This window comes from Parasteatoda tepidariorum, chromosome 1 (genome assembly GCF_043381705.1).
Source record: "Parasteatoda tepidariorum isolate YZ-2023 chromosome 1, CAS_Ptep_4.0, whole genome shotgun sequence".
In the NCBI taxonomy this organism is placed as follows: domain Eukaryota; kingdom Metazoa; phylum Arthropoda; class Arachnida; order Araneae; family Theridiidae; genus Parasteatoda; species Parasteatoda tepidariorum.
Genome location: NC_092204.1, coordinates 77,875,937 through 77,899,503, shown reverse-complemented (window position 1 = coordinate 77,899,503; position 23,567 = coordinate 77,875,937). Strand labels below are relative to the sequence as shown.

The 23,567-nt window shown below is 30.1% G+C and overlaps 1 protein-coding gene and 1 long non-coding RNA gene across 3 annotated transcripts in view; one reads left to right on the top strand and one right to left on the bottom strand.

Moving 5' to 3' along the window:
* Window positions 1-5,204, bottom strand: part of LOC122269697 (uncharacterized) — a 12,218-nt gene extending 7,014 nt beyond the window's left edge. The window contains exon 1 of one of the 2 annotated variants that reach the window (XR_006225345.2): window positions 4,935-5,204. This is a non-coding gene — a long non-coding RNA (uncharacterized lncRNA). The remainder of the gene's footprint in view (window positions 1-4,934) is intronic. The other variant, XR_006225342.2, reaches the window with a different exon arrangement.
* On the top strand, window positions 2,472-23,567 carry LOC122269695 (2-Hydroxyacid oxidase 1-like). The gene is made up of 8 exons (XM_043043963.2): window positions 2,472-2,650; window positions 3,586-3,737; window positions 4,745-5,009; window positions 8,488-8,654; window positions 16,317-16,408; window positions 18,823-18,984; window positions 22,005-22,074; window positions 23,295-23,567. The coding sequence occupies exons 1-8, from the start codon at window positions 2,526-2,528 to the stop codon at window positions 23,357-23,359; spliced, it is 1,098 nt and encodes a 365-aa protein (XP_042899897.1). The 5' UTR covers window positions 2,472-2,525; the 3' UTR covers window positions 23,360-23,567.

Genomic DNA, 23,567 nt, shown 5'->3' with positions numbered 1-23,567 from the left:
AAATTTAAAAAAAGCATAGTAAGATTATGTAAAAATGGAACCAAGAAGAAGGTATAAAAACAAAAATTCATGTTGTATGGATGGATAAGCATCATTCAACATAAGTTGCAGAGAAGGAGGCTATCCTGAAAACTTGTGAAATTTCCCTATATACACTATTGTAGCTTTGAAACGCAGCAGTGACAGAAACAAAGGGTCTCATATTAGAAAAGCCTTCATATAACTGGGTTTTTTTCGATGATATTTGTACTTCTGTTTCAGCAAAACACTTTGATATCTTTTGTATAAATTACGAAGCATCATTTAAACTAAAATAAGTTTTAAGATGATTCGACGAAAAATATTGGCATTGATAATTTTCTTAAAATATAACAAAATAAAAATAAAAAACGCTGAATTTACCTAAATAATACTATGTATACATTTGTTTCAAATTTATAAAAAGAAATTTAACTTTTGAACTATACAAATTGTGATATGAAGGTATCTATGAATGTTTTTAATGCACAAAATATGAGGTCACCATAGAGAAAAAGGGTAAGCATACTATGGCTTCTGGGGATGAGCATCCACGTTAATACTCATATAAATCACTACTTAAGTACTTTTGACCATGGTGCTAAGCAGATTTTTCAGGGAATCAGCATATATGACAGTTTTGCCATTCAATCCATTTTCCTTCCTGTTGTTTTGTATAGAAGTAGATAGTTTTTGTCTTATATCTCTATCGGAACAAATATTAAGTACTACTTTTCTTTTATCCGTATTGTGGCATTGAGGGACTTTAAATTTTCCTCTGTCCTGGATATCAAAATATAACTAGCTGCCTATTTATGCCAAATGCTTGCGCTTTTTACCACACATTTTGTTTTCAATAAATTGAGTATTGCGGCCAAGAAGGGAGTTAACGCATCGCTTAACCAATCATCTTTCATGCTAAAAGAAGGCTCTATTGTGTGTTACAGTAATACCGAAACTTCTTTGGGAGACACTAGCATTGTTTATCATCTTCCAAACGGTACTTTTGAATAAATTGTTTCATAAATAGCAAAATCAGGTAAAACACTGTCTTTTATACCATATATAATATCATAAAAATTAATTAAAATGAATAAAATTAACTTTTTTCTAATTTTGCAAGTGACGTAGTTTTGGTATCTCGATTCTAACTGGTTGTTGAAAGGTGGTATTTGTTTACGTTAGCAAATGTTCTTTCCATTCTATTTCGAGTAAGTCAAGAATGTCAAGTATCAATTCTTATTAGTGGCACATCCTATATTCTTTCACCAAAATATCATTTTTCTTTACTATGCATTTTTTACTTAACACAAAGACGGGCATGAAGCCACGTAGAATATGAACAAAAACAAGCATAGAAGCTGCCAAGTACACAAAGAAACATGTCATGGTTAAAATAAGATACATGAACAAATAATAAATCTAAGGTAAGTATAAGACATAGACTAGAAAGAATTATATTTTAACAAATTCGATGTGTGTGATAAGGAGTTGTATTCCTTTAACTTCACGTTAATGAACCTTCTAAATTATGTGGAGAAACTTAGCTAGACTTTAAAGTATCTTCTTGCTTATAAACGATCAGCTATCGCTGAGTTCATCGATCACGCGCCTATGTATCTATGATTGTCTTCTTCTTGAGTTGTGAATACTCAATTGATTGGTTTCGCTTTCTTACAACTTTTTTTTACACTTGAACGTCATGGGTAACTTATCTTCACTTTTACGTCCACTCTGCTATTACTTAAATTATCAAATAAAAATTATCTAAAGATTGATAAACGCCATAAAAACTAAAATAATGCCCTAAATAAATATATGACCTCAATAAATNACTAAAACAAATAACAACAACTACTAATAACAATAACTAAATAAACAACAACTAAATTCCATTCGTTTAGCATTGCGTCATATGTTGTTCCTACTTTAGTAGGAACAACATATGACACACATATGACACACATATGAAACACAACTACTTCGAACTACTTCGAACCACATATGAAACACAACTTTTCATAGGAACAACATATGAAACACAACTACTTCGATTTATCGAAGTAGTTGTGTTTTTTTCATATTATACCCAATTAATTGGTTTCGCTTTCTCACAACTTTTTTTTTACACTTGAACGTCATGGGTAACTTATCTTCACTTTTACGTCCACTCTGTTATTACTTAAATTATGAAATAAAAATTATCTAAAGATTGATAAACGCCATAAAAACTAAAATAATGCCCTAAATAAATATATGACATCAAATTAAATTTAGCTTTTTGATGCAAATAGAACAGTTTCTTCGTTTACATAAGCAGTTCGCTTTCAACTTCTCTTTTCTGTCGAACTTACAAGCTCTGTTTGCTTCAGCTCTTCGTTGCCAACACATAAAAAAATTTCATTTATTTTGCTACAATATACGTATTAATATTTTTATTCAGTATAGAAGATATTTAATTTTTTTTTCTTCACATATGAAATTTCAGTGAAATACGTTTTAGAAAAATGTTGTGTATAAACGATTACGAAGCATATGCTAAGGAGCACTTGGATGAAAAAGCGTGGGCTTTTTATAGTCAAGGAGCAGAGAGGGAAGAAACTCTACAAGAAAATCTCAGAGCCTATACAAGGTTTGTTTTCCATAATTATGAATAGATGCATTTGAAAGAATATATATATATGTGATGCCAGAATTGGCATACACATATTTATTTTCTATCTTTTAAAATATCCTTCATTACTTAAACTTATTTTATTAATGGAAGAATTATTTTTAAAATAAATCAAAAACTTAATCTTTTTAAGCGAACATAAAATATTTATTTCTTCTNTATATATATATATATATATATATTAGTTTTTTGCTGCAGAACCAATCCTTTCCAGGCCGTAGACATCATCTTATACCTGTAGCGCTTAATTCATTCACAAGTAGTAGGTAGTTAGATTAAAGTGAATCGGCTGTTACACTAAGCAAGTAATCTTTGAAGACATATTTTCCTAAATGTTTGCTCTTAATAATAATTATGATCTAAGCAATATGATTATTTTCAGTAGATGAAATAAATTATTAATGATAATGAAATGTTACTTTCAACAATAATTACGAAACTAATTATTAATCTGTTGTTTCTATAAATATATACTGACTTTTATTAAACGTAGGATGAGTATAATTTATTTTAATTAATAGAAAAACATAGTTCTTTTTAATAATTGTCACTAATAAATATAACTGAACTCATTAATTTACCTATAACACTTGCATAAAATTAATAATTTTTGTAACCCCTATACCAATCTATCTCAAATTTATCATTCAGTAGATGAAAAATAGAGGGAAAATTTTATTAACAGGTATGTGTGTACAAGATTTTCAGAAAAGTATTCCAAATTCATATCTTGTGAAACTATTTTTTTCCCAAATCAAAACTACTTCAAATGATTTCTAGCTGTAGCAGTAAGTATGCTTCACTAATTGTGTGATAATATGCAAATTGGAGTATATTTTGGAAACTTAAGTGCTTTAGAAGCATAACTATTGAGTGTTTGTTGTTTATCGTAGATATACACTCGTCCCAAGAATGCTAATAAATGTTGATGAAAGAGATTTGTCAACTACAATACTTGGATACAGAATATCTATGCCTGTAGGGCTGGCTCCTACCGGGTTCCAAAAAATGGCACATCCAGATGGAGAACTAGCAGCTTCTAGAGGTGAATTTTAAATTGCTTGACAATTATATGCACCAATGACGATAATTTTGAATGACATTAGTTTTAATTAGGTTAAATTTTAAATTTAAAGAACATTCTTGTTAACTAGGTTGACAGAATCAAAAATAATTTCTATAAGCTCTGTGTATCTTTTAAGAAAATGGAAGGGTTTCATGTTCAGAATTTTTGATGAACGCACAAGAAAAGTTTCAATGTGACTCTTTTTTTAAACTTTCATTTCATTATTTTTCTCCCAACTTCTCATGTTTTCCACAAAAAAAAATTCTGAAAAAAGATTATATATTTTTTTTACAATTAGCAGGAATGTCGAAGTTTTTTAAATTTGAACAACTTTAAACTGCCTAAATATGAGCTCTTTTAAGCTGCTAAAAAAATGAATTACACCAAAAAAAAAGGCAAGCTTTAAAGTATAGCCTATAAAGTACAAAAATCTTACGTACGCAATCTGATAAGCGTTTTTAAAAAAAAGAAAACAATTTGAAAAGTTCTTTACTTTTCAAACATATTATTAGGAAAAACATTTAACAATTCACTATCAGCTAACTTAAAGGCGTTTTTATTAAGGTCATGAGGTTTAATAAAATGGCTTTAAATAATATGGTTTATATTATATATATATGGTTATATTTATGGTTATTACTCTAAATTCATTATGACTTCGCTGTTATGTTTTTCGTTTGTCGTGATCTAGAAAAGTATATAATTTTACATAAATTGAGTCCTTGCAACTTGAAAAGAAGTGAATTTAATATTCCTAACCATGTGATTTAGTTGGATATCTGTAAGCAACATCGTGCATGTATATCGAACCTGATTGTTTTCTGAATCAACAAATGCCACTATTTACCGATGACGTCACTTGCATGCATCCAATTATAGATCCATCTTGTTCATTCCTTAATGTATGCTCTTAGGTCATTATAGATATCTTGCCTATTTACTCATCATTTACTTCTTGATAACTGCACAACTCATTGATATTTCAGCCGCCGAAGAAATTGGCACAGTTTACACCCTTAGCACTGTAGCTAACACTTCTCTAGAAGATGTCGCCAACTATTGTAATCCTCGATCACATCCTTTATTCATGCAAATATACATGGTTAATGATAAATCTACAAATGAAGATTTAATTCGAAAAGCAGAAGCTAGTGGCTACAAGGCTATAGTACTTACCATTGATGCCCCAGTGCTAGGTCTTCAACTGAGAATGGGTCAAACTGGAAGGTTGCAACTACCTCCACACTTAAGGTAAAGAACTTTTGTTGGTTAAAACAGTAAAATCTGAAGATTTAAATTATTTCATCAAAGAATAACGTAAAATAAAACACAAATGAAGGTACATAAATTGGCCTATTATAATATCAATTCTATAAACCTTCCTCAGTGTCTAAACGTCAAATGGAGGAAGAGAAGTGAAAAGAAAACACATGTGTAAAGTGATTTAACCAATAGAGACAGAGGAGCAAGTTTGAACAAGGAAATGACGACGGCGAGAAAAGATTTCCTTGTTCTAACTTGTTCCTCGGTCCTTATTGGTAAAAACGTTTTACACGTGTTTGTCTTCTCTCTCTCTCTCTCTGTATATNGAAATAAGTGACATAAAATTGCGACACTCCTTTTTACTAAATGCGAATGATTCGAACTGCCTACGCGTTTGATTACCAACAATGCCTTTAATTAATATACTTATTACTCACTCAGTAACTGCTTGAATGAACGGAAGAAACATTTATTTTGCTTTGTTCGATGCGCTTGAAACCTCCTCCTATTACTCAGCTCATTATATTATACTCAAAAATTTCCCTTTCATGCTCCATATAATTCCTGAAAAAGTCACTGCAGGCTTTTTTTATATGAGTGTATGCTTAGTTATTTTTTTTCCCGGCTACTAATTACACCTTATTTAGTTTTTACCTTTTATATGTTTTTAACCTATACTTTATTTTATTTTATTATAACCGTCGTTGAACAGCCGACCTATTTTTGAGTGTTCAACTAGCATTGTTCAACTTCGTAGCTTTGTAATTTTGAACCTAATCCAGAAGACAAGGGAACTCCTGGATCCGAGTATGGGGTGTAATTTGCCTTCGTGGAGGACTTTTTGACGGAACTAACGCTCATTTGCGTAACATGGAAAGGAAAAAACCTCCCATGGTTATCCTGACAGCAAGGGGACTTAAAAAGAATCACACCCTAAAGAATATATTTATACAAATATTTTCGACTTCATGATTTATTTAAAAAAAAATCCAATCGGCTTAAAACAATGATTTTCTTTAAAAAAAATCAATTGATTCAAATCAAGGATTTTTTTCTTAAAAATCATGTGATTTAAATCACAATTTTAATCATGATGTAAATTAAGTTATTTAAATAATGTCTATCCTGGTATTTCTAATTAATTTTTTTAATCATGTTAAAATGTTACATGCATTTACCTTTATTTTGACTGGTAATATATAAGAAATGTCTGAATTACCTGATGTGTACAATATCAACAGTATATATATATATACAGAGAGAGAGAGAGAAGATAGGGAAGTTTGAGCTACGATTTATAGCAACAGCTTATCAGATGCTGATTCATATATGCACAAATTTGCGAGATTAAACTTTTAGGAAAATCTAACTCCCATAGACCCAAATCAAAAGAAATCTATTTAACTTTTCGTACATACATTGAGCTATAATAGCCTGCAAATTTATTTAACCTTAATAACGAGTTAATTAAACCATGATTCAGTTCAAGTTAAACCTTTGTATCATATAATTAAGTATGAGGTAATTTAATTTATAAAGTAATACAGTTCAACTTAGCATCATTATTAAGTTTGTAGAAACATTTGTATGATATATTGTTTCAACTCTCTTCAAAATTTCTAAAACTAAAAGCATGACTTTAATTAAAGTAAAAAACAACGTAAGTAAAGTTACAAATAAATTACAGAAATATGCATTATAATTTTGGTTCGCTAGATAAGAATCATTCTCAATGATTAAAAAAACCAATCTAGATTTCGCATCAACACCGAAACTAAATTCGCAGTTTAGACACCAAGGAAGCTTCTTGTTTAGAGAACCGAAACTATAGTAAGTCCATGTCTGTACCTTATTTTTGCTTTTTTCACGTTATTTTTCGCTTTAGTCTACGTAGCACAATATATACCATTCGGAGGTGGACACTGCTCCCAGTAGAACACCAAGATGAGGTCAGTGAACTGTTGCGTGACTAATTTGATCAGCCTGAGTAGGAATCGAAGGTGTGCGGTATCGGTCCTCATTAAAACGTACTACCGTTAAGTGCTGGACATCACACAGATTGTTGTGTTACCAAAATGGGGGAGCTATCCTCTCCGTAGACGATCAAAATTGTGATGTCATGACTTCGGATCATCCTCAGGTATGTTTCCCAGACCGTAGCCAATGACTAACTTATAACTTATTATGCAGCTCTAGTCCGACGTAAATAAAGTGCCTACTTACTTACAAAGTAAAGTTAAGTGTAAGTGGCTCAAAAAATACTCGTTTATTCCAGGTAGAATTATTAATTGTAAAAAGAATGCAATAATATATTTGTTCTTATATGCTTTCTGCATGCATTGAACTATATATAAAACGCAATAGTTTATAAAATTATTTTTATTATAAAAATTAGCACCTTATTACCCAAACAAAATTTCTTTAAAATCAGAGTTTATCTAGTAATAAATTTTAAAATAAATCAATGAAAATCCCGAATGCAATAAAAACTACGGGATTAATATGTATTTCGGTTAAATTCATATTGAATGAATGTTGAGGAAGTTACCAAGTTTGCGATTATAAAAAATTAGAATTTTGAGAAAGCAATATTTATGGAGTTTAAAAACTCTATGAATTGCTCAAAATATGCATATTGTAGAAATTATTTCTTTTAATTGATCTTATGAGCAACTGGGTACTTGCAACTGAAGAAGTAAAATGATTTAAATCAGATTTAATTGGATATCTGAAGGAAACGTCTCAAATTGTCACGCGCGTGTGTCGAATCTGATTGACTTCTGAATCAACAAATGCCACGATTTACCTGTGAAGGTATCACTCGCAAGAATCCAATTTCAAATCCGTTTCGCGTATTTCTTAACATGCTCTTAATTAGATATCTTCAAGCGACTCCACACTTGTGTCTCGAATCTGATTAAGTTTTGAATCGACAAATGCCAAGATTTACCTGTGATGACATCACTAGTAGGCATCCAAATTTAAATCCGTCTTGTATATTCCTTAATGTATGCTCTTAATCAGATATTTTAAAGCGACGTCACACGTGTGAGTCGAATCTGATTGACTTTCGAATTGACAATTACCACGATTTACCTGTGAAGGCATCACTCGCAGGAATTCATTTTCAAATCCGGTTCGCGTATTTCTTAACATGCTCTTAATTGGATATCTTTAAGCGACGCCACACGTGTGTGTCGAATCTGATTGACTTCTGAATCGACAATTACCACGATTTACCTGTGAAGGCATCACTCGCAGGAATCCAATTTCAAATACGTTTCGCGTATTTCTTAACGTGCTCTTAATTAGATATCTTTAAGCGACGCCACACGTGTGTGTCGAATATGATTGACTTTTGAATCGACAAATGCCACGATTTATCTATGATAACATCACTTGCAGGTATCCAATTATTCGTGACGTTCTTTCTTACACATCAGCATTTTTGAATCTTGCGTTATAGCACTCCCAATGTGACTGTTGACTCCATCCAGCAGGTAAAAGATACCGAAAATTTAAGTGATTCGCATTTTGCAAAGAAATTACTTGCCTACGACGTGAAATGGGAGGATATTACCTGGATCAAAAGCATTACAAATTTGCCAATTGTCCTTAAAGGAATTCTAACAGGTATTCATTTAGATGTTTTGATTTTGAAAACTAGGTATTAATTAAATTGGATAAAGTATATTTTTTGCACTGAGAAAAATTATGATCAGAATTACCAGAATATGGTAAATTAAACAGTGTTTCTGACTCTATGGGAACTCCAAAAATCTCGAGAATTTTTACCGAAGCACTTTGGTAAAGATTTTAGGTAAAATTAACGATAAAATATGGTTTTATAATATGTGATAAAATTTGGTGACTGTGGTAAAATTTGTTAATTTTATCACGTTATCTTGGAGCATGGCATAAAACTATTTATTCGGTTAAATTTACTTTTTAGTTCAAATGTGTGGAAATAAGAACTATATTTTTGAAAACCAAATTTCCAGCTAACCATTACCATAAGAACAGAAAAATTACCAAATGAATAATTTAAGTCACGTATATTTTGGTTTTATTAACAAGAATTATAATTTTTTTATCAGGAATGTCCTTAGTATATTGTAAGTTAATTTTATTGGAATTTTTTTCTCATTGTGGAAATTATACTTTATACTGGATGCTCGAAGAAAATTGAGTTCTTCTGCAGAATTAAAAATGATGAACTAAGTACAAAGGTTACTTTTTTATAAATCGCAATTTTAAAACTAAATTAGGTTTAAACCAGTCAAATTCTAGTTGTATTCGTAGCAACTATTAAGCAAAAATAAGTAGATCACGCACCCACAGCGTTTTCTTTTTTCTTCTTTTCTTTTTTTTTTAAAGTTTAAAAGTGTCTTGTTTTCAGATGAAAAAAAAGATAATTTATGTACAAAGGTTATATTTGAGTAAAGTTTCACAATGTATAACAATTAATAGTTTTTTCATTTTACGACATTATATTGTATTAAAATCGTCTTATCACTTTCGTTTTTATACTTTTCAACAGAATTTCGCTTTGTTTTAGGAAATGTGCGAAAACAGGCTAATTCTGAATCGGAAAAAATAACCCAGGTGGTAATTTTTTTTTTCAAAACATGTAATTCTTAAACATTACGTTTAAATTTTCGATTAAATATAATTATATGAAATATATTATAATTCATTGAAATCGAATGTTTCTGTGAAAGACCGATATTAGTGGTTGTTGACTTCCACCGGTGAATGTTGACATTCACAAAGTCGCTTTGGTAAATGTCCGAAATATAAACTAGATCTAGTAAATATGCCTTTGCCAGGTATATATTTGCTCGATATACCCTAAACCGATGTTTTCTTAAGGTTCAGGACCACTGCCTGGTATACATTCGCCCGGTACGCAATACATCAATGTTTTTTTTAGGGTCAAGTGCCACTGTCCAGTATGAATTTAACCGGTGCTCCGAGTTCTGAGGTTTATCCTAACTCATCAGCAGATATTAAAACATTGACTAAATATAATAATATCAACGAGTAAATTAATATTAAATCTGATGTAGCAAATATTTTGGACATTTACCAAAGCGACTATGTGACTGTTGACATTCACCGATGAAAGTCTGCATTCTCTTGATTTCGGTCACTCACACTAACATATACACTATGTTGAATAAACCTAAACAATGTGAAAGAAGCACTGATACCTTAATGAACAAAAAGACTTAAGCATATTAAGTTTTTGCTCTATAATAAAGTTCATCAGTGTCTAAAAAATTCTCCTTGAGAATACTTCAATGTTTTAACACTAACGCTTTTTATTAAACATTGTTAGAAATTTCTCTCAAAATATGGTTAAATAACAATTTATTTCATTGTTATTTTACCATTTCCAAGCAAAACAGTCAAATAACCATTATAAAAGATGGTATTCAAACTGTTAACTGTGAGAAAAACCGTTTATTACTTAACCGTTATATACCGCTTTCACCAAATGCTACTTAACAACCAAAATTTTCCGGCACCAACTAGGCCAACCTATAATTAGGCACTTAGTTCCTTGCAGCTGGGTACATATAATAGTCGGGAGGGCCAATCTGTGAATCTCATGATAGACAGAACGGTGGTTCAAGTCAGAGGGTTCACACCACAATATTTTCTTCATTCCTTTCAGCACATGAAGAGTTTCTAATGTCCTACACTCCTCAAATTGTAAGCTTGGACTCTTAGAATGCGATACTCTCATTCACTCATTTATTTACTTATGGCAAGACCATAAACCAGCTTGACACAAAATCATCTAGTATTCCCCATCTCTTACGATAAATGAAACAACCTGATAAACTAAATAAACCACATTCCACGGTTCATTAGATAAGGCACAACTCAGCCCAAACCTAACGCTAATGCTAATTACCTAACGAAAAGCCTTACTCGAATTATCGGTTAAATTTCTAATTTGCGGTTTTGAAACAATGCTAGTTGTAAATGGTTAAAAAACGTATAGTTTTGTATTCATAATTTTTTAACCATACTAGCTGTGAACGGTTTCAAAACCGTGAAGGTAAAATATATAGGTACTTCACTGTTTATTGGATGGACAGAGTGTTGCTTGCTATTTTACAGTAATTTTTAAAATAAGTAATTTTACAATGCATAACTGAAACGTAATATGTGTGCTAATGTGGTCACATCTTTCCTCTAAAATTGTTTAGCTTCATTCAACATTATTTATACATTATTACAAAAATTATATTCCACCTGGAATTTAAAAATAATGTTTAGTAATTATTATTTTTTTTGGAAATCTTTGTATATATTCTAAAAAACAAACAAAATCTCAAGCCGGTAATTTTCGCTCTATACAGAGTTGGAATGTTTTTGAACTGTTTCCTAAAACAAAGCAAAATTCCGTAACAGATAATAGGGTGCTCAGTCACTTTTAATATTGAGTTTCTATTTTAATATTCAGAGTTTTTAATACAGAACTACCAAACATTTCAAAAAAATTATTTTTAGTATTGAAGTAATTAATAATCAAAATATGAAGCATTTTATATTTTAGATTGATTAAGATTATGTAGTCATTTAATTAAAAACTTTTAAAACTTACTCGAAAGTGATAGATGGATCATGAGTTTGAATTCTCTTGGTGTCGAGCTAACCATAAGAGTTTTCGTGGTTTGATTTCTATGTCACGCAAATGAGGATTAGTTCCACCAAAAAGTCCTCCACGAAGTTAATGTGTCCCAATGCTTGATCCAGGAATTCCCTTGTCTTCTAGATTGGATTCAAAATTACAAAGCTGCGGAATTGAACATTCATAGTCGTAAACTCAGAATTGGATTAGCTATTCAACGCCGGATGTAAAATAAAATAAAACTGCAAATCAATTTTGACAAATTATAAGCAAGCATTATAAAAAACAACATTATTCTGCTACTTATAGATCAACTAAGTTCGCAAATACTGGTAATATCTTAATGAAAAATATCAAGTAAGAATAAACTAAATATATTATAATATCGAACTTATGTTATAATTTAAATTACACAAGTTCATTTATTGTTATTTAAATGACATGAGTGTATTAATCATTAAGCTTATAATTACAAAAACTAATTAATTAAACTATATAAGCTTAGTTTATGTAATTCCTATCTATAGGATTCATATGACGTTGAGCTTAATATAATTCCCAGATGCGCATATTTTTTTATAAATTTAATAAAACTCAAAGCTTTTTCTTTTATGCTTATAAAAGAAAAAATATTAAGTTATTTTTTTATTCATGTATTAATACATATGTATTATTATTATTGTAATCCCTGTTTCTACAAACAAAGAGTTGTTTTTCGACCTTATAGCCTTATATTCATATCAATAAAAAAAGCGCACATAAAAACATTCATATGGCTACATAATGATTTTTTATTCTTTCTTATTTTATTCTTTTATATTGCTGTAATGTGATATATAATTTTATTCTTTCATTAAATCATATACTACTCATTTTCATTTCAAATAACAAAACAAATTGCTCAAGTTCATGAAATAAAAAAAAAACTTTAATTTAGTTCCTACTTTTGTGAGATTTTTTAAAACAATAATATTACGTTTTAACATTTATTAAATGGATTGTAAAAGTACTAAAAGGAAATCTTTTATGATCTTTTATTTAAATCAAGAGTTTAAACCAAGACTTTTTCTTTAAGTATTTTCTAGTAAAGCATGTAAAATAAATCTCTATAATTTCTTTTGTTCATGTTTCTTTGTTTATAAATTACTGTAAATCATTTAAAAGTTTATTTACTCGGTGAGGTTGTCAAGTTGATAAATATGTATTAAAAAAACATATGTGAGCAATTCTACAAATAAATGCCAATTAGGTGGCCAAACAAAATTGGGGGGGGGCACGCTATTTCTACATGAATTTTCTTCTTTTTTACACCCTAGAAAAGCAAGAAAAAGTCGTTTATGTAAAAATCGCTTTATCTGAATAAATAGCTGAGATAAATCTGCGCCATTTATACAGATAAAATGATTTTTACATAAATATAATATTACTAGTTAGCTGCGCCCCCTGCTCGCTAACGCTCGCCAACCCCCGAAAATTGCTACGCAATCTTATATGGTTTGCTTCGCAAACCAAGATCGCTTCGCTCGCTACTAACTTAGGTACATTGCAAGTACACAAAATTCTAAGATTTCAAAACAATCATTTAAATCTATATAAAAACTTTTTTTTAAAAAAAAATTTCATCTTTTTAGTAAATACTAAGTCATTAAAGTAAAATTGAATTCAAATAAATGACATGTAATTCGTTAAATCTATTAGAAATGTGCTATAGTATAAAATTTTAAAGCGTAACAGCACGACTGAGACTCATTTTTCAATGAATAACTAATAACAATAATAAAACAAATAAATTCGTGATATAAATCAAAAATCGCCAAATAAATTCGTAATATAATTCGTGAAAAAAAGAGCTTTCGACAAAATACTAAAATAGAGATCTATCGACAAAGACTACTCACTTCTGCCTAGCTTAAGGTTATTTCAGTTTCCGTTTTTAAAAGCGCTATATGTTGAGCCATCTCAGTTAGATTTGGCATGTGACATTTTTAGCGGGAATCATTGGTTGATTTTATACCGTTGCCATTCGGGGAGTTGTAATGAGGCTTTTTTTTGTCGCCGTGTGAGAGAAATATATATATAGATTATAATGTCTCTCTAAAATGTATTTATAGAGATTTCATACTATAAGATTACATTTTAGTATAAAAACCAAAAATAAAAAAATTTAATCAAAGTTCGTAAATTGAAAAAATCGGAAAAAATTTGAGATTGATATTTTGTCATTTAAAGTATCTCACAAAGAAAAAATTTCATGTTCACGATTTTTCCTTGCTTTTTTAGTGTAAAAAAGAAGAAAATTTATGCAGAAATAGCGTGTCCCCCCCCCAAAAAAAAATGTTTTGGCCACCTAATTGGCGTTTATTTGTAGAATTGCTCATGTATCAAAACATCGATAAATATGCATCAAAAACAAATGCAAAGTAGTGATTTGTACCTAAATCCACTAAGTGCAAAATAGTGATTGTTACATTGTTTGTATTGTGCAAACAATGCAAAATAGTGATTTATACATTACATAAAAGTTTCTTTGGGGGGGAGGGGAGGAGATAGTGGTAGTCTAGTGATTAGAGCATCAGTTTTCCATCCGAAGGGGTCGATCCTTAAAGACGCACATCTACCTTAACGGCGCTCTGTTCTCAAGCGAAAGGCGCTTTTTCTTGACTTAATTTAACAGCCGAGTGGTTAGAGAACCGGACTCCGGTACAGAGAGACGAGGGTTCGATCCTCAACTCCACTAGCATGCGATATACCTGCTTGTAAAATCTGTGGAATCGAAAGTTCGGTGGTCAGCCGTTGAGTAGTACCAAGAGTACAGGGATTTGAAGAAAATTTCCCTTCCCTATGTCTGAATTGAGGAAGTGGCCTCACAAATGAGATCCCCACTGCAGAGGATCAAAATATCGTTGAAATGTCTTCGGATCCTCTTCAGGGATGTTTCCCAGGCAGTCGCCAATAGCTCATTGTGCAGCTCCAGTCCGAAGTAAATAAAAGTACCTACCTACCTATAAATTATACCCTATCCTTTTGGATAACTGTGATTGTCTTAAAAAGGACTCGTTTATTCCAGGTACATTTACTAATGGCCAAAAAAATGCAAAAATGCGTTTATTCTTATATGTTTTCTTCATCTTAATGCGACAGGAATTAAATACCTTCCTACCGGACTTAATTTGCAAGAGTAATGACATCATTAGAAACAACTAGACACTAAGTTTTTCCTGTGTTTAATTTTTTGTTCATATTAAAAGCCGCATTGGTAATAAAAAAAACGAGAAACTTCCTCATCCCAAAAGCTATCATTTTCTTTTAAATTTGCGGAACATTATTATTTTTTTACAAGAGAAGCACTGCCTAGAGTATTGAAAAAGTGAGCTCTTTTTCACTTAATTATTTTTTTATTTTTTTGAAAAAATGAAAGTAAAGTTAATGTACCAGAATTACATACTCTATTTATTAGAGCAACAAATATGTAAATTCAAGTACTCTTTCTGCTTAGCTTTTCACTATTGTTACAACAAAAATTTGATTAACATGAATATAAATTAGTGTAAATGAAACTATACTGTTAAAAAAAACTATTTTTTTAAGGTTATTAAATGGAAGGTTTGAGTTTAGAAAAGTACTCTTCGAAGATGAACTTGTTTCTTTCTCAATAATTGCCTTCTTAAGCTAAATTTAAAGTTACAAATTTGGTTCAAGCTAAATTTCTTAATTTAGCTTAATATTCTTAAGCTGAATTTAAAGTTACAAATTAGGCTTAGCTAAATTTCTTAATTTAACTTAATATTCTTGAGCTGAATTTAAAATTAAAAATTTGGCTGAAGCTAAATTTCTTAATTTAGATAAATATTCTTAAGCTGAATTTAAAGTTGCAAATTTGGCTTTGCTAAATTTCTTAATTTAACTTAATATTCTTAAGCTGAAATTAAAGTTACAAATTTGGCTGAAGTTAAATTTCTTAATTGAGATAAATATTCTTAAGCTACATTTAAAGTTACAAATTAGGCTTAGCTAAATTTCTTAATTTAACTTAATATTCTTAAGCTAAACTAAAAGTTACAAATTAGGCTTAAGCTAAATTTCTTAATTTAGCATAATATTCTTAAGCTAAATTTAAAGTTACTAGTTTGTACAAAGTGCAATATGAATGAATCTACTTCACGACATCTGTTAAATTATGTTACCTTGGTGTGGAACGATCTTTTAAGGGAACCACATGACGCAGCTGGAAGTGATGAGAGTGAACAAACTCATCTGATTCAGATTAGAAGAATAAGAAATAAAAAGAAGAAAATTTCAAAAAAATAAGAAGGCTAACGTCAATATGTCATGGGAAAATAATTTTTTTTCTATAAAATTTTTATTTCATAACGAGAAATGAAGATAAATACGAAACAGTATTAAGCGAACAAGGAATGGAGTCACCTAATTGATTTAATAAAATAGTCAGCACTATGTTATTTGGAGAAATTATATTTCGCCTTTCTCCACATAACCTTTATTAAAAAATTATTTAATAGATCAAAATTTTAGCCCTACTTTCTCTGATTCATCTTCTTTTTTTTGTTATTAAATTGCAACTTTTGTTGCTTTCTTCTCCTCTTAGTTTGCAATTTACAAATAACAGTATTTGTTACATTTGTTTTTAGTGGAAGATGCTAAAAAAGCAGTTATATATGGTGCATCAGCAGTTTGGATATCAAATCATGGTGGTCGAGAGTTAGATGGAGTTAGTGCTACGGTAAACAGCAATGACGGTGTATAACCCTTAATGTGAAACATTTTATTATTACTTTTTTTTATTACCCATTGTGATACAATGCAAATCACAATACGGTTATGGATAATTCTGTTACGGATGCAATACGGTTACGAATAATACAATAGACAATACAAGATACAATACGATTAATAGAAAAGTGGATTTTCATGCTATTTCCGATTACAAAAGAAAATTCATAATTACAATTTATAGTTTGATTTATATTTAGGGGGAAATAACTATCCATTTAGATAACTTTGACATGACAAATTATTTTTATTCATTTATTTTTATAACAGTCGTTGAACAGCCGACCCATTTTTGAGTTTCTGACTACCGATATTCGAATCTGTAGTCTTTTAATTTTGAACACAATTCTTAATTCAAGTATTGGGAGAAATTTCCATTCGTGGAGGACTCTTAGATGCAACTAACTTGCATTTGCGTAACATGGCAAAAAAATACCACGAAAGCTTATACGGTTAACCTGACTGCAAGGTGATGCTAACCCATGATCCGTCTACCTGTTGAAGGATATATTTACGTCAGCAACAAGGTCGATGTGAGACAGACGCAGAATTCGCAAAAACCAGCAGCTACGATTGGAACCTAGGTAACCTCATCAGAAGGCGAATGCTCTATTCTCTGAACCACTGCTGCAAATGACAGTTTAGTTGAACTAGACAGCTAAAAATTCGTAGTATAAAACGCTTCTCTTTCTTTGCTAGTCTGTCTTGTCTACTAGTCTGGATATTCGTTCCAGATTATTTACCTTTCGTTGCCAGAACTGGATAGAGATCATACTAAGACAGGCGTCTTGTAAGGGGTTAACATCAACTTCCCGCAGTAAAAATATTTAAATTTCTTTTTTAAAAAATGCCGAAACTCAACGTGTTTTTTTTTATTGTTTCTGACTCTAATCCACTCTCCTAGATCATTTCCTTTTCATCCATTTTTCTTTTATTGTATTCACAACGCCTGTTTCATTAAAACTCCGTACATTACTCTGTTTGCCAAAGTAATCACACCCCAGAAACTCTCAAAATCAAGATGTTCCATCAGATTATATCTAGGTAATGGGACAACTTATATACAAACGATTACATTCAGATCAAATCTATAATCAACAACCATATTATGTCTCGATGGAAATTGGACTGGACCAACAGTACAAAAGGACGGCAGACTTACAAATTCTTTAAGGATCCAAAAACTGCAAGAATGAAGGCAAACTTTTATATTAATCAGTTCTTAACCGGCCACAGCGTGTTTGGCACACACCAAGCAAGATTTTTTAGGAAATCTTCAACATGTACTAATTGCAACTCACAACAAGACATTCATCACCTGATTTTTCCTAAAAATCACCTAATTTGTCCTAAATTTCAAACACAACGAGGCAACAATTTTCACAACAAAACAGAACACCAAATTTACTCTAACCTGACCTGCAGATCAATCATCAAAGACATTATCAAAGCAACTTCGGAAGATGCATTAAACCCACTGTAAATATTTACTAACTCTGACCGTCCAACTACCGTATGGATCAGCGTTTCCATTTCTCCTGAGTCAACTCTAATTTTCTCGCTTTAATTACCTCATCATCGGAGACTCTAGTTCGGCGATTTTGATTCTCAGCCAGGTGTTGATGACTATCCATTAAATTGGACTTTTAGTGACTTTAAAAAAAATTTTAAATCTCATGGTGCTCTTAGGTTGGATTTGAACTATCCTCGTCATTCACACCATTTTAATCCACTTTTACTATTTCAACACTAGTTTTGGTTATTTTACTATTTGTAACTCGTTTAATAGTTTCCTTAATAGGCAATTTGCCCTATGATTAGTTTTTAAATTTTATGCCATTTGATTGCCTCAATATAAGGGTCTGTTGACCTAGAATGGCAATTTATATTTTAATTTGCTTCTAATAATGCTGGTGTTTTCAATTTAATTGTGCTTTTAATCCATATTTTAGGGTCTGTTGACCTGGACTTTTCATGACATACATGCCAGATATATTATTCATGTTTTCTTAAAGATATAATATTCTGACTAATTGTAGATAGCTAATTTTGTTCAACAGTCTTGCTCGCCCGCAAAGTTTACGGGCTGTTGTATTACTACTACTTTTGTATTTTATGCACTTTATGTATTTTATGTTCTTTACTGTTTTTACTTGGTTTTAATAAACATTTACCCGTATGCCCTGAGTTGGGGCAGATCGGGGTAAATATTTTCATACAAACGATTACAATCAAGTTCGTCCTTTATAGCCAAAAATCGTTATATCGCTTTCAAAATATATTTGGGGAAAAAAGCGCCATATGTGTATAAAGTTATATATGGGTACTATATAATTGAAATAAACTCATTAATTGTTTTTCTAGATAGATTCTTTGTCAGAAATCTCTACTGCCCTAAAAGAATCCAATTGTGAAATGTATGTGGATGGAGGAGTTCGGTGGGGAAGTGACATATTAAAGGCTTTGGCATTGGGTGCAAGAGTTGTATTCATTGGAAGACCTGTAATATGGGGATTGGCACATTCGGTAATTATAATTGCTTGGAATTACTTAGAGACATTATTTTTATTACATAATATATTATTTAAAAACTGAAAAGTTAGCGAAACATCTGACTTCTCTATTATATATTTGTAAAGAAAATCATCAAAAAGAAACGTATTTTTCAGAATTAGTTAAATAAATTCGAACTAAAATCATTTTCACGATGTAGAGAATAAACAAACACGTTCCAAACAAATTAATCTTTTTATGTTTTTATTGTCATTGTACATATTTTATTATTTTATTACCTTCATTATTTCATTATATTCTTGTTATCTTTATTATTGGATTTGGGATAACCTGGTTGGTAGGGCGTTGGGCCCATGTCCAAGGGGTCGTGAGTTCGATCCCCTCTAGCCGAAGATTCCCCGGGCTATAAATGGTGACTGGTGCTCATTAAATCTGTTGGGTCATAAAGTCCTCCATGCTTCCAGAACAAACCATACCTATGACGGTACTGACTTGGAGATCGATCGTTCTCTGGTTTTTGTCAAAATTACGATCTGTGGATGAGTGAATGGGTCGGCCCTATAAACGGACTTTGGCGTATGTCTGTAACAAAAGTCGCAATTCCGTCCATAGATGGCGCCACTGGAAAACAGGAAGAAGCTCACCCCCTTTGCCCAAATGGCATATAACAATAACATTTTTATTATTTTCTCATTATCTTTATTATTTTAATACACTTTTATTATCTTCTTTAGATTTAAATTATCACGTTCAGAAAAGGAACTATTACTCTTGAAATCTGGAGTAATAATATTTCTGATTGCTAGAATTCAAACTTACTGATTTATTTCTGCTAGTTTAAATTTAAACTATCTGTTTCATTTCTTATTGTTTAAATTAAAACCATTCTTATTCATTTGCTATAGTTTTAATTAAAAACATTAATTTGTCTCTAATATTCAAATTATCCAATTCATTTTTGATATTTTAAAATAAAACTGTTTTATATATTTCTAATAGTTTAAAGTTTGCTTTTACCTTGATGAAAAATTTTTTTAAGGAAGTTATGACACCAGTATCCTTTTCATAGATATTTTTTTCCGAAGCTCTAATTAGGAGAAAAACTATATTTTTTAATCAGAGAAAACAGTCTAATAGTTACTAAAAAATATGTTTGATTATCGGAATTATATTTGTACTAAAATATAAAATCTATGAAAAAAATAGTTTGAAAACAATTTTTCTTCATTTTCAAAAATTTATCAATAATACTATGAAAAATATGTTTAGTAAAAATTCTGTGTCCTGAAACAAGATTGTTTAACGAATTCGGTGTAATAAAAACGTTAAATTATTAAATATACAGTATGTTAAACAAAAAAATTCTCTGGAATGTAAAATAATTCAACGATAATAAAATTCCTTTCACCATTTTATTAGAATTACAATAATTCTTTCATTAAAAAATTGATTTCAAACGGTTTATTAATTTTTTCTTTCTTTAATTAGATCCCTTTGTTAAACAATCATTGCTAAATGAAATTTAAAAAAATAACACACTTACGCTATAAATAACTCAACAAGCAATTATCGGTCAAAACTTTCATGAAAATTAAGACTACACAATTTCTTGACCAGCAACATAATATTAACTGTGCGGTCGGTCGCTTCCGCACAGACAAGATACCCATCAATCTAGTTGAGGATTATACACAATCTCGAAATAATAAATATTTATATTAATCAGTCATACACTATCTCGAAATAATAAATATTTATATTAATCAGTCATACACAATCTCGAAATAATAAATATTTATATTAATCAGTCGTACACAATTTCGAAATATTTAATTTTTATATTAATCAGTCATACACAATCTCGAAGTAATAAATATTCATATTATTTCCGAAATTTGAACTGAATTCTGTTAGTAAGAAAAATGCCATTATGAAAATTTCCAAAAAATTTCCCTTTTTTTTTTTAAATTTACATAACTTGACAAGTGTGCACATTAGAGATTGTTTCCTTAAATTAAAAATTTGAAATTCATAATGATTACTTAGAGATATTAGACGGAATATTCTGAGATCAAATTCCTGCAAATATGAAAAAATTATAAAATTCTTGTGTACAGGACGAAAAATAAAAACGAACCATTGTAAATAACTTTTGATCGAATGATCGGATCTTCATGTTCTAGGACTTAACTTTAAAGTTTCTAGGGGATAACTCAAATCTGCTAATTAATTAGCTCAAGCAATATAAGTAAACACTTTTTCCGAATTTGATTTCTCAGAAACTATTTGACCAATTTCGCACAAATCTTATACTTTGCCATTTAAAATTGCATTCTTTAAAATTATGTAAAAAAATTATATACCTTGCAATTCAAACATTTTTCAACTTAAATTAAATAAAATAATTTTAAATGATAAATATTTACTAAAAGTTATATTTCGCATAGAATTAGCTTTGAAAAAATAAATTTCATAAATGCATGCATCTTGTACTTTTCCAAAAGTCTCAAGTACTCAAAAAGTAAAATTAACATGCCTCAAACTTTGGACCGCTCTCCTTATCAAACTATTGCGACCATATTTCCCAGATTGCGGATAACTCCCCCCCCCCCCCTATATTTTGGTTGTCAGAAATTAGAATCCTTCGAAAAACTGGTATGCTTATTCAGAGAAATTATGTTTTTGTGTATGATTTTTTAACTTAAAATATCGCCTACGCATTTGATGTATCCCTCTCTGAATCATTAAGATTGAATCTTAGAACGTGAAGATCTGATTATTAGATCAAAAGTTATTTAGGGTGATCAGCTTATTTTTTGCACTCTGAACATATAATACTCCACGTGTAGCAAACGTTGAAAGCAATTTGGAAAAAAAAGTAAAATTTTTGTGAATTAAAGAAAATAAGTTAGTTAAACTGAAAAAGTTAGATTAGTAAATGAATGTATTCAAGTTTTTCAATGCATTTTATTTAATTGTCTTACTATGTATTTAAGTACAGATGGGAATTTTCATTTACTGTTTCACTCTAGGGTCAAGAAGGAGTTAGAAATGCTTTAGAAATACTTAAATCCGAATTAGATAGAGCAATGCATCTGATTGGTAAGAAAGAGTTCTAATAATTAAATTGGTTTATGGAAAATTTGACAATTAAAAAAATATCCGCGTCGGGAAGTGCAAACCCTTTCATAGAGTTTTCTTAAAGATAGTTGTCAAAACCATTTATCTTTCTTAAGAAGAAAAAGGTAATTTTACATGGAAAAATACAAAATTTGAGCGAATTCGGTCGAATAATTTCTGAAAAATTGAATTTTAAAAAAGTCAGATACATAAAATTTAATTTCTCAGGAACTATTTAACCAATTTGACTCCAAATGTGTATTTTTCCATGTAAAATTACATTCTTTAAAATCATACAAAGAATTGTATACATTACAATTCAGGAGGTTTTCAACCATTCTTAAATAAAATAGTAAATATCTACTAAGAGTTATTTTTTGCATGGAATTATCTTTTGATAATTCCATGCGAATTTTATAATCGAGTGTAAAAAATTTTAAATTCGCTTAAGAAAGTCTCGAGATATACATTACTTTTACTTCTTGCGAAATGCGCAAAAAGTAGAATTAACATTAAAGAGCCCAAACTTTGGAACGCTGTCCAGACCAAACTATGGAAACCATATTTCCCAGATTGCAGCTACCCCTCATATTTTCGGGGTCAGAAATCCAAATCCCTTCAAAAGGTATATTTATTCAGAGAAAGTACGTTTTTGTGTTGTATTTCATAACTGAAAATATCGTCTGCACTTTTTAATTAGTATGTTTGAGGTCACCCGCTTGAACCCTTAATATTGAGTCCTGGAATGTGAAAATCTGATCATTAGATCAAAAGTTATTCAGGTTGGTACGTTTTTTTGCACACTGCACATTATTTCCAAAAATCTTAAACAACAAAAGTATTATGCTAATAATTTTAGTGAAATTCAACAATAAGCATGTACCATTTATTTAATAATATGCAAAGTAAGTTTGTACTAAAAATTCAGCAATACTAATGAAGTGCATTTTCATTATAGTTTAGCGATGTGCAAATTTCAAATTCGTGCACTCAAGATAAAAAATTTTACTATGACAAAACTAAATTTTTAATAAAAAATTGCGAAATCATTTAAAAAGTTCTTCTTTGTTAAAATCACTATTCAGTTCTTCTCTCTTCAATATCTATTATATTTTTGTGAAAAATGATAAAAAATTTTAAGCATTTACATTTCTTTTAGATGTCTGCTTTATTTTGTCATATTTTTGTTCTTTTTAATGTAGGTTGCAGAAGTGTGGGAGATATTGGTTCACATTTTGTTCAAAAGAAGTGTTTTTGTAAAATATGAAACTATAATTGTGTAACATATTAATCCTTAAATTGTAGCAATTATTTTTTTGTGTTAAATACAAATATTATATTAATGTATTGTGAATATTTATGCCAGCATTGCTTAATGAGGTAGTGATGTCTTGATGAATCCGTTATATTTAGAGAATTGATGAAATATTTCCTTAATTAGTAGTTTGAAAAATAAAATAAAATTATTTCGTTTT

Bases quoted from the DNA above. Each gene is read 5' to 3' on its own strand.
- LOC122269695 (XM_043043963.2), top strand. From the start codon at position 2,526: ATGTTGTGTATAAACGATTACGAAGCATATGCTAAGGAGCACTTGGAT. The intron at 5,010-8,487 runs GTAAAGAACTTT...CTTGCGTTATAG, and splicing joins CAACTACCTCCACACTTAAG to CACTCCCAATGTGACTGTTG. The intron at 22,075-23,294 runs GTAAGAAAGAGT...TTTTTAATGTAG, and splicing joins TAGAGCAATGCATCTGATTG to GTTGCAGAAGTGTGGGAGAT.